The following is a 12,369-nucleotide window of genomic DNA, read 5'->3' on the forward strand; positions in this document are numbered from 1 at the left end:
AAAAGGTGTGTGAACTGTGTTTATTTCAGATTGTGTCTCTTCATTGTGATTAAAGGTGCAGTAAGCAATCCCCCCCCCCCCCCCCAACAAGAAAACAAGACACTTCACCGGTGGAAAGTTACAATTCCAAAAATCTGAAAGTACAAGTGAGTGAGAAACAATGTGATGAGCAGCACAACATCAAGCCCTTCGATAAACAATGAAAAAGTGCTGGCTTTTTTTTTTTTTTTTAACAATCTGAGCTCTTTGTTGTAGAACAACGTTTAAACCACAAAGCTCACTGAGCGAGAGACGGCAAGTGTGTGTGCAGCGCACATCTGATACACGACGACATCTAGCACATCAAGTATAAAAGATGATCAAGTATTGATTACACAAAATAAGCACTTGTATTTCTTACGAGCGTAACATATGCGTGTGTACAAAAACGTGACTAACGGCCAACATTTACTCGGACTGAATACGGAAAAACGGCTCTTTGTCTGTTCTTTTGTTTAGTTTTTTTGTTGGATTGTTTGTTTAGTGTTTCTACCGATTTGCAAGCTGCTTTTGTATTCTGCGTATTCTGAAACTAGTCGGCCATTTTCTTGCTAGCAAACCAGAAACACAAGGCACGATGCAGAAACTGACAGTTTGGCTGTATGATGGATCGCGGCGGAAAATCGGCACGTGAATTTTAGTGTTTTTATAATTTAATCAAACGCCTGTCTGATGCTGCTGAAGCTAATCCACAAAATCACGACGAATGGCACGGTGAGTAACAAATAAGGTAGAGCTCTGATTTACAGACACAAATCCCTACAGCTCGATTGCTAACAAGATAGTCCTTTGTGATTAGCATCTGCTAATCGTGTCGCTGTTACGGTTTACAGATAGTAACAGGAAAAGAATCAGCTGCGAGGAAAAATCCGACCTTGTCCCTGAAACGTTCCACCGTTAAAACACTAGTGTAGATAATCTTGATGGAGAGTAAATCGTTAAGTGATTAGCTGCATACGTCAAATGAAAATGACGCGGAATTGTTAGCCAGCTAGCTAACATGGTTCCTACGTCTGTCGTAGCAATGCTCTTCGTTATTATTAATTGTCTTATAACGTTAAAAAACAAAAAAAATCCACAAGATCTGAAATGTTGCTTTTTAATTGTAATTTGCTTTGCTGGCATCTTTTAAAAAGCTGTGAATTGAGAGAGATTCTTGTTGAGTTGCAAGAAAAGTTCTTGTGTAGTGTTAGTAAAAGGTAGGACTGTGGTTTGTGGGACATACCGGAGCATGGTACAGTGGGCTAGCTGTCTAATAAGGCAATCGTGTGTAACGTTTAATATGTAACTATACTGTAAGGTTTACAACGCAACCTCTAGTGTTGGTTGCTCGGGTTGTGGTGATGACGGTGTGCTGGTGATTGTCATGCTAGTGATACCTGCGTGACTGAACGTATGCTAGCTGCCAGTCAGTAAATACCCTTGTCACCTCTGCTCTGTGAGTTTAAACACCCCCAACACCTCCGCTCAGGGAGTTTAAACACCCCTCAACGATCTCTAAATTCTGATGTCTAATGTCAGTAAAGTTTCAGTGGAACATGGCAACAAGCCACCAGAGAGTCAGGTAGGTTGTTGCAGTTACAGAAATGCCACTAATACACCACTGCACGTGTAAACAGTGCTGTACAAGGGGCAAACTGCCCTGTGAAAATGCCCTGCCTGTTGCTACTACCACATAGTAATCACAATTACAGCATCAAGGTTTAACTGTACAAGCTGGTGTCCTCTATGGGATTGTCATGCGACCCTGCAGGTAAGAAGTCTCTCAGGCATAAAAAATAAGCTCAGGTATCTGCCCCCCCTGCACACCGGTGCCGTTGGTACTGTCTGAGGAGCACTGGAACTGGAAGGTGACCTTCCCGCACTGCACCTCGGTCATTCCTTCTTGGCCGAAGTAGCTGAGCTCGTTGCCATCCAGCACCACGCTGGCTGTATAGAACGTGTCAGGCTCCACCTGCACAGGGTGTTCAAAGAACACGGGGAACGTGCCGCTAGAGCCATCTGAGAAATACTTGACAACGGCGAGGCCCAGCGGGGCTCCCTGTCTCTTGAGCTCGATCTTGGCCTGATACTCGGCGGATCCACAGCTGGAGCCGTAGAGGCCGAAGCCGGCGATGAATATACGCCTGTCCACAGCAAACTGAATGCTGTCACAGCGTCCACGGTAACGCCACTGGTTGCTACGGTAGGCACATGACTGGAAGCGGTGGCAACGCTGTGGAGTCAGACCTTTCCTCGGCTGGCTGACGAAGGGCAGCTCGGGTTTGTTAGCTGCTGTGTGCCACAGGAAGACGGCGTTGGTCTCGGCTAGCGTGAGCAGGCCACACTGTGCTGCGCCGTTGGCGAACTCATCCAGTGACATTGCTGGGACACGGATGAGGTACAGAGCATCGCCCAGCACCAGCCTTTTGTTTTCAACAGTGGGTTGCAGTTCACGTCGTTGGCACTCAGCCTCTGCCCAGCTGAGCGCCGCCTCAAGAACAACTGTCTCGCTCGTGTTGAGAGTCTCACGCCGTAGGATGCTTTCCAGCGTGCGCAGGTCGATGTCGCAGAAAGCGTCTGAACGCAGAGCGAGCTCAGCCTGGGCGTCAATCACCTGCCAGCAGCGGCGCGTCAGCTCCGGCTCCTCAAACAGGCAGCTCTGTGACAGCAGCACACAGGCGTTGCGTGCGCTCAGACTGGTCTCCAAGAACGCCACACAGGCACGTGCCAGGTGAGGAACCATGTACTTCTTGGCAGCGTACAGCGTGGCGAGAACAGTATCCGCACACAGGTCTATCTCATCACAGTAGATATATCTGCAGGAGACAAAAGCAGATAAACAAACCGTCCAGAACAACAGTTGGCTGAAACCATTACAACCCGAACACTACACTATCACTTCACTATGCTCTTCTGATTCTCACTTGAGCATGGCCAAGAAGGAATGTGGCTCCACATCTGGGATGCGGATTTCGTCCTTATCCTCTGCCAGCTCCCCGTAAAACATGGCATAGAACACGGAGCTCCCAACAGCCAGGATGTACTGAGAGAGAGACAGAGAGAATGGAGTAGGAGGTCATTTCAGGAACACAGACAGACAGCATGAGTAATTTGCTAGCTAACATTCATTATGGTCAAATACTAATATTTACAGCTTTACCTTAAACAAGACATCAAGAATATTCTACTTGACTTTTTACTACATCGCATATCATATCTTTATGTTTCAGCTTATTGTACAATAAAAAACAAGTCGTCCTTCTTCCTGGTAATTAACCAGGTGCTGGCTTCTGCGAACACATGGGAGCTCCTGGGAACTCAATTACCTTGTGCCCCGGAACTCTTTGCGTGCCCCCGGTAGGGCCGACCACGAAGTGTACATCTGCCATCAGCTCGTTGTTGAACATGATTGCGTTTCTGGAGACACAGTATTGTTTAATGTGCATTGTTTCAGTACACTGTTGTAGTGTGATACACAACCAGCAGGGTGTGAGACGGTTCCATTGTGTGTGTGTGTGTGTGTGTGTGTACCTCTCTCTGATGGTGGGATAGAGGCCTTGCCAGTTGCAGCCCTGAACCGTGTTGTTGTTGCTGATGTTCTGCTGTTGGTACTGCTGCACCGCCGTAGCCGTGGCTGCTACAGAGGGCAACTTCTTAGCAGCAAAAAGCTCGCCGGCCATTTTATTGCACCTGGAGTACTCAGGGTCCACTCATGGCCAAAATGTTCCCAGACGTGGCCTCAAGCAAGAGAGGTGATCTGTAAGGGAACGCTGGGTATCACCGCTTCACCAAAATCAACTGAACCATCTAGAAGAGGAAAGAGTCAGTTAGTTAGAACAGGAAAAAGAAATGGAAAGGAGGGAGAAAGAGGGGAAGAATGGGATCAAGTTGGGATGAATTCAGGAAGATAGGAAAATCAGGAAATTAAAAAGCCAACCAGGTAGGAAGCACATCATAAAGAAAGGACAGAAGTCTGGAAGTAAGCGAAGATTAAAAAACGATGGTGACCTGAAGGAAGTGCAGTAGTTTGAAGGAATTATATAGTAAAGTCAGAAAGAAAGGACAGAAGATAGAAATTCCGGTGGGAAGAAAGGATTAAAATTACATCCAGAAGGAAGTACAGAGGCGTCAGACAGGGAAGAAGGAATGAAGTAATAAAACCAAGAATTAAATCAGGACAGAGACTGAAAAAAAAAGCTGATAACGCAGGAAAAAATGGAGGTGGGGAAGGATGGGAACGTCGAAAGGCAGAGAAGAGAAGATGAAGAAGATAGAGGAGGAAATCTGAGTGGTCAAGAACAGAAGAGCATCAAGGAAAATAAGTGAAGATGGTGAAGAAAGTACATGATGAAATCCATGTTTCTTCCTTTTTCTCCATCTTTCACAACTCGGGAAGGAAATGACAAAATAAAATAGGATACGATCAAGAAAACAAACCCAGCCGAAGGTTTTTTATTCCTTGAAGTGAATTAAAAATGTTCTTTCTGAAGATAAGTGAATCTCTTAAAGATTTTAATGAGCAAGAAAAACAAAAACAAACAAACAAACAGTCAGTGCATGTAATAACCACCAACTGTTCTGTAGATACTGACAAGAAATAACTTCACTAGCATCGAAACGTCGTGACAACAGAAATATAACGAACATAAGTACCTCAATTTCTCATTTGTTTACCAAAAAATAAAATAAAAAAAAATCGTCGATTTATTAACCAGTGTTTCTCCTCAGATTAGCCGAGCTAGCATGGAAACACCACAGGACGATATTGTGGCAAATAAACAACAGCTTACGCTTAATTTAATAATAAATCTGATTTAAAATAGACCTAATATGTATTTAATATCACTCGATGCCTTTTTACGGCTTCAGAAAATCTTCCAATCTTAAAAGACACTCAAGGAAAAAAAAAGTTTCATGTCAGCTAAAGAATCTGACGACGGCCATATTTGTGCGGACCGATAACAAATAAACACGAAGTGCACTCAGTAGGGTGACTAATCAGCCCTGTTGTACCCCATTAAGTGCACTTAGGAGGGCAGGATGCGATTCGGGATACGACACAAATCTGGACCTGTGACACTCCCTGATGTCGGATTTCTTCTTGATTACAAAAACTCTTTTGGCGTTGAAATGGTTTAAGATTAGATTAGAATCAAAGTGATTCGAATTTTACAGATAAGTATTCTAAACAGAATTGAACAGTAATGACGAACACGAATAAAAACAGTGTTGGTACGATTACACATGCAGTTAAATTCACTTAAATTTAATGGTGGTGATTTAAAAGTCTTCTATAGGAATGAAGGGAGGAAGCTGATTGGGAGCTGAAAGAGTCGACTCTTATTGGTGATCTGAGTCAAATGATTCGACTCATTAAATACAGCAGGAAATCGTAATAAGAAGTGATTATACAGTCGGCAGAGGGCGCTATCTGATCAGTGAATACAGACAGTTCTCTCTCTCTCTCTCTCATTTTCTCTCTCTCTCTCTCTCTCTCTCTCTCTCTCTCTCTCTCTCACTTTCTCTCACTTTCTCTCTCTCTCTCTCCACCCCCCCCGCGCACCACACACACACACACACACACACACACACACACACACACACACACACACACACACACACACATACACACACACCCAAACAAACACACACACTTTGCTAAAATACTTTCTCTTTTTCTTTTTTTTTGGCTTCATTCCAACCCGAACGCCAGTGCCCTAAAGCGTAAATCTCGAAAAACAGAACATCACATTAGGTTGCTATGGTTACGATAAGTGCTAACGATTAATACACTACATTGCAGAAATGGGAGAGTGGCCTTATGCCTGTTGAATGTCAGGTTTCTCATTTCTACGTGCTGTGTGTCGTACATATAGAAAATACAGAACAAACACACGGGGACTGATGGTGTCTGACTGATGCTGCATGTGATAAAAAAACAAAGAAAAACAATACAAATGATGACTAGATCCAGAAGGTTAAAGGTGAACGTATTGCACCATAAATACTACACAGAAATTTTGGGGTTTTCTATTTTAATTAGCCCACATGAAGTTGTCAGCAAATATAAAATAATTTCTTTCTGCCAGGACTTTTAAATCATATAGTGCACTATTGAGTGAACAAGTTTGTGCCCCCTTGGTTACTGAGTTAAAAAAAGACAAACCCACATACCTCCATCGTGCATTTTACTCTGTTATCAGTAAGAAAGGAATGCAGAGATATTCAAAATAAAATCCACAATACTATAGGAAATGAACTAAAGCAAGAACATTTAGAATATTGTTTACATTTTTCTTTTACAGTTGATATATACTGACATGCTTTATGTTCATTATTTGATCTTGGTCTGTTTGTCCTGGTACAGTATGTTTCTGGACAGTGAGAGGAAACCTGAGACCCGGAGGAAAGCCTCACTGACACTATGCCAGGTTTTGGTTACTGGTTCGTCAGATACGATCAACTGGATAAACTGTAATGAGTTCCATCAGCTCGTCATGTCACGTTTATTATTTTCCTCTTTACTCTCAGATATCTTTCTGTTTTGATATGAAATGAACACACAGCTCCTACACAGCTCCTGTACAGCTCCTGCACTATAAATCAGCGACAGAGCTGCAGCTCTCTCAGATCAGCAGAGCTTTCCTAAGCGGTACACATGATAACTAAATAAGGTTAATTAGGAAAAAACACGGGATGCCGATGTTCTCATCGAGGAAACATCCCAAGATCCTCCAGAACATCACTGTTTGAACTTTAACAAGTGCAAAGAATTTCTTTAATGGTTCCCAACACCAACAACAACACCAACATCATGTGGCTGTGTGTGTGTGTGTGTGTGTGTGTGTGTGTGTGTGTGTGTGTGTGCGGAGCCGGCTGAACCTGATCTCAGACCAGGGCTTAAGGGAAAGAGACAGGGCTGGGAATGCAGTTGTGCAGTTGTAGATGCGACAGCAGGGAATAGCACTGGAGTTATGTAATGTTTCACTAATTATGGCAGGGAACGTGGCCAGATATATAGACAGGGAGAGAGAAAGAGACACACACACATAGACAGAGAAATAAAGAAAGACAGAGATATAAAGAGACACAGAGAGAGACAGAGAGAGACAGAGAGAGATTTTGTTGTAATTACAGAATTTATATCAGTCAACACTTTTCTATAACAGTCATGCCAATAAAGCTCATTTGAATTAGAAGTTGTTTGTGTGTGTGCGTGTGTGTGTGAGAGACAGAGACAGAGAGAGACAGAGAGACAGAGAGAGTGAGAGAGAGAAAGAGAGAGAAGAGAGACATGAAGTGATTAGAGAGAGGAATTTGTTGGCCTGATTGAAAGGGTCATAAACATGCAGCACTTTGTATTGTCTGTGTGCTGATTTCAATCTGGGCTCTAATAAGTATTTCCCTGCTCTGCTCCCTGCCATTTAAGGGGCTATTTGTGGGCAGTTTCGCTCAGGAAATTACCAGTGTCCAACCTTCAATGCTCTTACGGATCACTTAGGAGTAAAAATCAAAGCCACTGGTCCAGATGTAGCCGAGAGTCGGCGAGGGTCAGAACTTCTACTGCTGTCTGGGATCCCTTCAGCTATAAACAAACAAACAAACAAATAAATAATGCTGAATTCCGCAACCCATTTATTATATGAACTAAAATAAAATAAATATATTTAATATAAGACTCATTATACAAATATGTGTATAATATAATGTTGTTTTTTTTTCATCAAAGCTTTTTATTCCTGGTCGTTTTTATTCCACAAACCAGCTCTTTTATTATCCTAATCTGTTTTTATTTATCGAGACAAATCAGTATCCAAACTCAGTCCTAAATACAGCAGAGTTTGTTGATGGTGGGTTGAGATTTTCACCGCTGTAACAAAATGAAGCGCTATTTTAGCTTTGGGCCGCTCTGAGAACCGCTGACTTTCTTCATATCTCTCGTTTTATAACAGAATAAAATTGGTGTGTGTCGTCGTAAAGAGCGAGCGTGAGGCTGTGGAAGACACGGTAGTACAAGAGCCAGGAATGTCAGGCTGAAAAAAATGGGCAGGTTTGAAATCTTCTGCCAAGTAAATACGTTATAAAATTTTCCTGCATTTTTATGACCTCACAGACATTTTAACCTCCATTTTTTCCCCCTACTAATTATACACTGCAAAGCGTCGACCCTATATCATCTTTTTCTTTTTTTTTTGCTGTAGATGTGAAACTTTCTGACAGAAAGACTTTCACATTGTTTAACTCTGTCATGTACCTGTCATAACGGCTGGATTTATGACCCCTACGTCCCATCATGTTCGTTTTCCAGCTGCTTCTTGTCATTACCTGATTGTTTTGTAAAACAGCTTTTAGCTTTAAAAAAAAATCAGATGCTCCCTGTTTCATAAAGCATGTACGATGCAGATTTATCAGTACTGAGTTTGTTATTAAAGGGGGGAACGGTGGCTTAGTGGTTAGCATGTTCGCCTCACACCCCCAGGGTTGGGGGTTCAATTCCTGCCTCCGCCTTGTGTGTGTGGAGTTTGCATGTTCTCCCCGTGCCTCGGGGGTTTCCTCCGGGTACTCCGGTTTCCTCCCCGGTCCAAAGACATGCATGGTAGGTTGATTGGCATCTCTGGAAAATTGTCTGTAGTGTGTGTGTGAGTGAATGAGAGTGTGTGTGTGCCCTGTGATGGGTTGGCACTCCGTCCAGGGTGTATCCTGCCTCGATGCCCGATGATGCCTGAGATAGGCACAGGCTCCCCGTGACCTGAGAAGTTCGGATAAGCTGTAGAAAATGAGCGAGTGAGAGTGAGTGAGAGTTTGTTATTAGTCTGTTCCTCACTGTTTTAAAGTTTTCTGTGACTCGTTGGTGTGTGTCCTTTTAACACCTTACATCTCTAGCGTCAGGACAGAATACTATTTAGCCTTGCGAATAGAAACACGTTTGAAGGCTAAGCTCTACATGGGGTCGAAATCTGATCCGAGTTATTAACGAGCTTAGACACTAATCTGCGCCTAATCTATAGGGAGCTCTGTAGGACGTTGTTATGGTTTATTCTTTATCTTTTGCCTGCTTTAATTCACCCAGGCCTTCATCTCAATCATGATATACTTCGTTAGCTATTCAAAGTCCATTTGTTTAAAGCTCGGAGTGATTCAGCTCTAAGGATCAGTTACAGATGTTAGTTGGTTCAGTAACAGTTTCAAATCTGGGTTAAAACACACATTCGTGTATCTTGACCTTCTCTTAATCCTGGGAATGAACTTGTTTATGTAATTCATTTATTACCCATTGCACAATCCATGAGTTCTTTCCCATCTAATCTGATATTTATGTTCTGCAGAATGCTGCCTGTTTTTCTCTCTTAAACCAATAAATCTGTTCAGACGTGTTCAGATTAGCTCTCGAGATGCTACATTTTTTTGCGCAACAACTCTTTTTGCTAACTCTCTATTACTGTTTAAAACATAACGGATAAAACTACATTTAACACAAGAATTAGATGTGAAGGAGTGTATCATTAATCGCAAAAGATCTGAACTGAAGTGTTTATTATGATACTGTAACTGTGATAGATGATTTAACTTAAACTCAGAACTCATTAGAGTTTTGAACTTTAAAATATCAACAATATTTTCAGCAACACATTATTTAAGCAAATATGTCTTTATTTTTGATCAGCGTCCCAAAAAATAATTCCAATGTTGATATTACAACGTCTATTAAACCTGAAATTTTAAGTCAAAATATTTTCCTGCATTTATTTATACAGCACCTTCAGCCAGTAGCTCTGAGATTTCACGATTGGCTCAAATTAACATAAAATCCTGCTAATATTATGAGGATCACATAATTACTCGAAATGGTGTTACTTGTGTGTGTGTGTGTGGAGTTTGCATGTTCTCCCCGTGCCTCGGGGGTTTCCTCCGGGTACTCCGGTTTCCTCCCCTGTTCCAAAGACATGCATGGTAGGTTGATTGGCGTCTCTGGAAAATTGTCCGTAGTGTGTGAGTGTGTGAGTGAATGAGAGTGTGTGTGTGCCCTGCGATGGGTTGGCACTCCATCCAGGGTGTATCCTGCCTCGATGCCCGATGACGCCTGAGATCCACATGACTCCATGACCCGAGGTAGTTCGGATAAGAGGTAGTGAACGAATAGATTTTATAAAACATGGTAGAGGCAAAGAACCACACTGTGACAGCTCTGGATTAAAAAAACTGGGTGATCATAAAGGAAGAGTCCAGACAACTCGATCCTGTTGTGTGTCTGATTACCGTTAGGTAGAAATTAATCATTCACCAAAAGAAACTCGGAGCACACTGGTGAACAATGTCATCTGTTGGTTTTTAAATGAGTTTGTACAGATTTTATACTCTTCTTTTTCTTGAATACGGTTATGAATGGTTTATTATTATAATCTAATATCCGGTTCTGTCAAATTCACCATTTCAGAGATCGAGCTGCTTTTCCTGAGGTAAACTTTTGTGGTTATGTGTTTATCAGTAAACAGTCTGGTCCATAAACATTTGGATAGTGGATAAATATCTGAGCTTATGTGTGTGTCAAAATCACCTACAAAAAAGCAGGTTAAAAAAGGTCTAGAGTTGATTTCATATGTGGATTTTACATTTGGAATCTGTCCACAGAGCCCTCAATACCAAAGCCATGGTTAGGCTGAAAAATTAAAACAAACTCATCAAAAATATTAGGTGTTGCCAAATCAAGTATTCAGTATGTTCTTAAAAACATCTGAATGTTCTTAAAACATCTAAATGCACTGGTGAGGTCAGGACCACCTAAAGACCTGGAAGACCATGGACGACTAGAACTTCATCAACGGTGAAGAAAAACGGCATGAGAACAATTCAAGAACACTAGGAGATCCAGGATGTAGGTATATCTGCGTCAAAGCCAACAAGAAGGCTTACACCACAGGATGGAAACCAATAAAAAGCTTTAACCTTGGGCAAAACATTTGACAAGAACAAGCAGGAAGTGAAGACAGCTGCAGTAAAGACCTGGCAGAGCTTCACTGGGGAAGAATCCAGCGTCTGGGGATGTCTGATTTCTGAGGTTCCTGATTTCTGGCAGGCAGTGTTAAAAATCCCAAACTATTCCCAATGCAGCAGATATCTCTTTACACACCATCTATACAAAACCGCAAATTATAAAATTAAGAATCATGATAGACTTCAGTGTTTTATTTTTTAATCAAATTTTTTTAACTCTGTATCGTCAACAGTTCTACATCAAGATTGTTGCTTATTTGTATGTACAAACAATGAAAGATTCTTTCATTCATTCATTTTCTACCGCTTATCCAAACTACCTCGGGTCACGGGGAGCCTGTGGCGTCATCGGGCAACAAGGCAGGATACTCCCTGGACGGAGTGCCAACCTATCGCAGGGCACACATACACACTCTCATTCACTCACGCAATCACACACTACGGACAATTTTTCCAGAGATGCCAATCAATGTATCATGCATGTCTTTGGACTGAGGGAGGAAACCGGATTATTATTATGAAAGATTATTTTCTGCTATTTGTCTTGTATCCATTGTCACTTATTAGGGGTCCAAGCACCGAAGGTTATTCTACCTTTTCATCATCTTCATCATCTTCTTCTTCTTCTTCTTCTTCTTCTTCTTCTTCTTCTTCTTCTTCTTCTTCTTCTTTATCTTCTTCTTCTTCTTCTTCTTCTTCTTTATCTTCTTCTTCTTCTTCTTCTTCTTCTTCTTCTTCTTCTTCTTCTTCTTCTTCCTCTCCAGCAAGGATGTCTATGGCAGCCCATAAAACTGTCTGGTGAAAAGTTGTGAAATTTGGTACATTGATTTAGAAGGTTCCAAAGAACATTTTCACCAAATTTAGGCCAAGTCCTTCCAATGGTCTAGCACCATCATCAGGTCCCATTTGGCCCTAAATTGGGTAAGTTTTTGACAACACAGCGCTTTTAGGATTCTAAACATATTTAAAGAACCTTCTCAACAGAAAGGTGTTATTTAATTTCTGGCTTGGGATTGACAGGACCAGGCCACGATCTGAACCTGGATTAAAAGTCTAAAAATGAGGTTTCTGTAATACTTAAACTCTCATCCATCACTCTCTTCTCTTCCTCTCGGCTTGTCGGTGATGTGATTTATGCAACGGGTTCACTGTGGGATGTTGGAGTCTCCCAGCAAAGGGCTGCCAAACCCATTCTGCTCTGAACTGATTTAAGACCAGCCTTTGTCCTGAGGTTCCTTCCTCTCCAGTATCTACTGCTTTTCCTCCTGACTGATTTCAGAACAGCTTGAATGGGGCGGAAAAGTGTGGAAGGAGCAGGAAAAGCAATTACATTCTATTATGTGCCCTTGAACACGG

The 12,369-nt window shown here is 42.0% G+C and overlaps 1 protein-coding gene across 4 annotated transcripts; it reads right to left on the reverse strand.

Annotated features, from left to right (window-relative positions):
* Positions 1–6: 6 nt before the first annotated feature.
* Positions 7–5,011, reverse strand: btbd3a (BTB (POZ) domain containing 3a). 4 transcript variants are annotated; one of them, XM_027178993.2, is made up of 5 exons: positions 4,366–5,011; positions 3,553–3,828; positions 3,348–3,438; positions 2,946–3,064; positions 7–2,837 (listed from the first exon to the last, which is right to left on the reverse strand). In XM_027178993.2, the coding sequence occupies exons 2-5, from the start codon at positions 3,699–3,701 to the stop codon at positions 1,805–1,807; spliced, it is 1,392 nt and encodes a 463-aa protein (XP_027034794.1). In that variant the 5' UTR covers positions 3,702–3,828; positions 4,366–5,011; the 3' UTR covers positions 7–1,804. The 4 variants fall into 4 exon arrangements, with proteins under 4 accessions (XP_027034794.1, XP_027034793.1, XP_047658963.1 ...); XM_027178992.2 differs by having other exon boundaries at positions 4,675–5,010; XM_047803007.1 differs by having other exon boundaries at positions 4,459–4,666.
* Between the last annotated feature and the right edge of the window lie 7,358 nt (positions 5,012–12,369).

Source organism: Tachysurus fulvidraco, chromosome 18 (genome assembly GCF_022655615.1).
Source record: "Tachysurus fulvidraco isolate hzauxx_2018 chromosome 18, HZAU_PFXX_2.0, whole genome shotgun sequence".
In the NCBI taxonomy this organism is placed as follows: Eukaryota; Metazoa; Chordata; class Actinopteri; order Siluriformes; family Bagridae; genus Tachysurus; species Tachysurus fulvidraco.

Excerpts from the sequence above, each read along its gene's own strand:
- btbd3a (XM_027178993.2), bottom strand. The coding sequence starts at position 3,701 with ATGGCCGGCGAGCTTTTTGCTGCTAAGAAGTTGCCCTCTGTAGCAGCC. Across the intron at positions 3,439-3,552 it reads TATCCCACCATCAGAGAGAG|AAACGCAATCATGTTCAACA; the intron begins GTACACACACAC and ends CTGTGTCTCCAG. Across the intron at positions 3,065-3,347 it reads AAAGAGTTCCGGGGCACAAG|TACATCCTGGCTGTTGGGAG; the intron begins GTAATTGAGTTC and ends TCTCTCTCTCAG.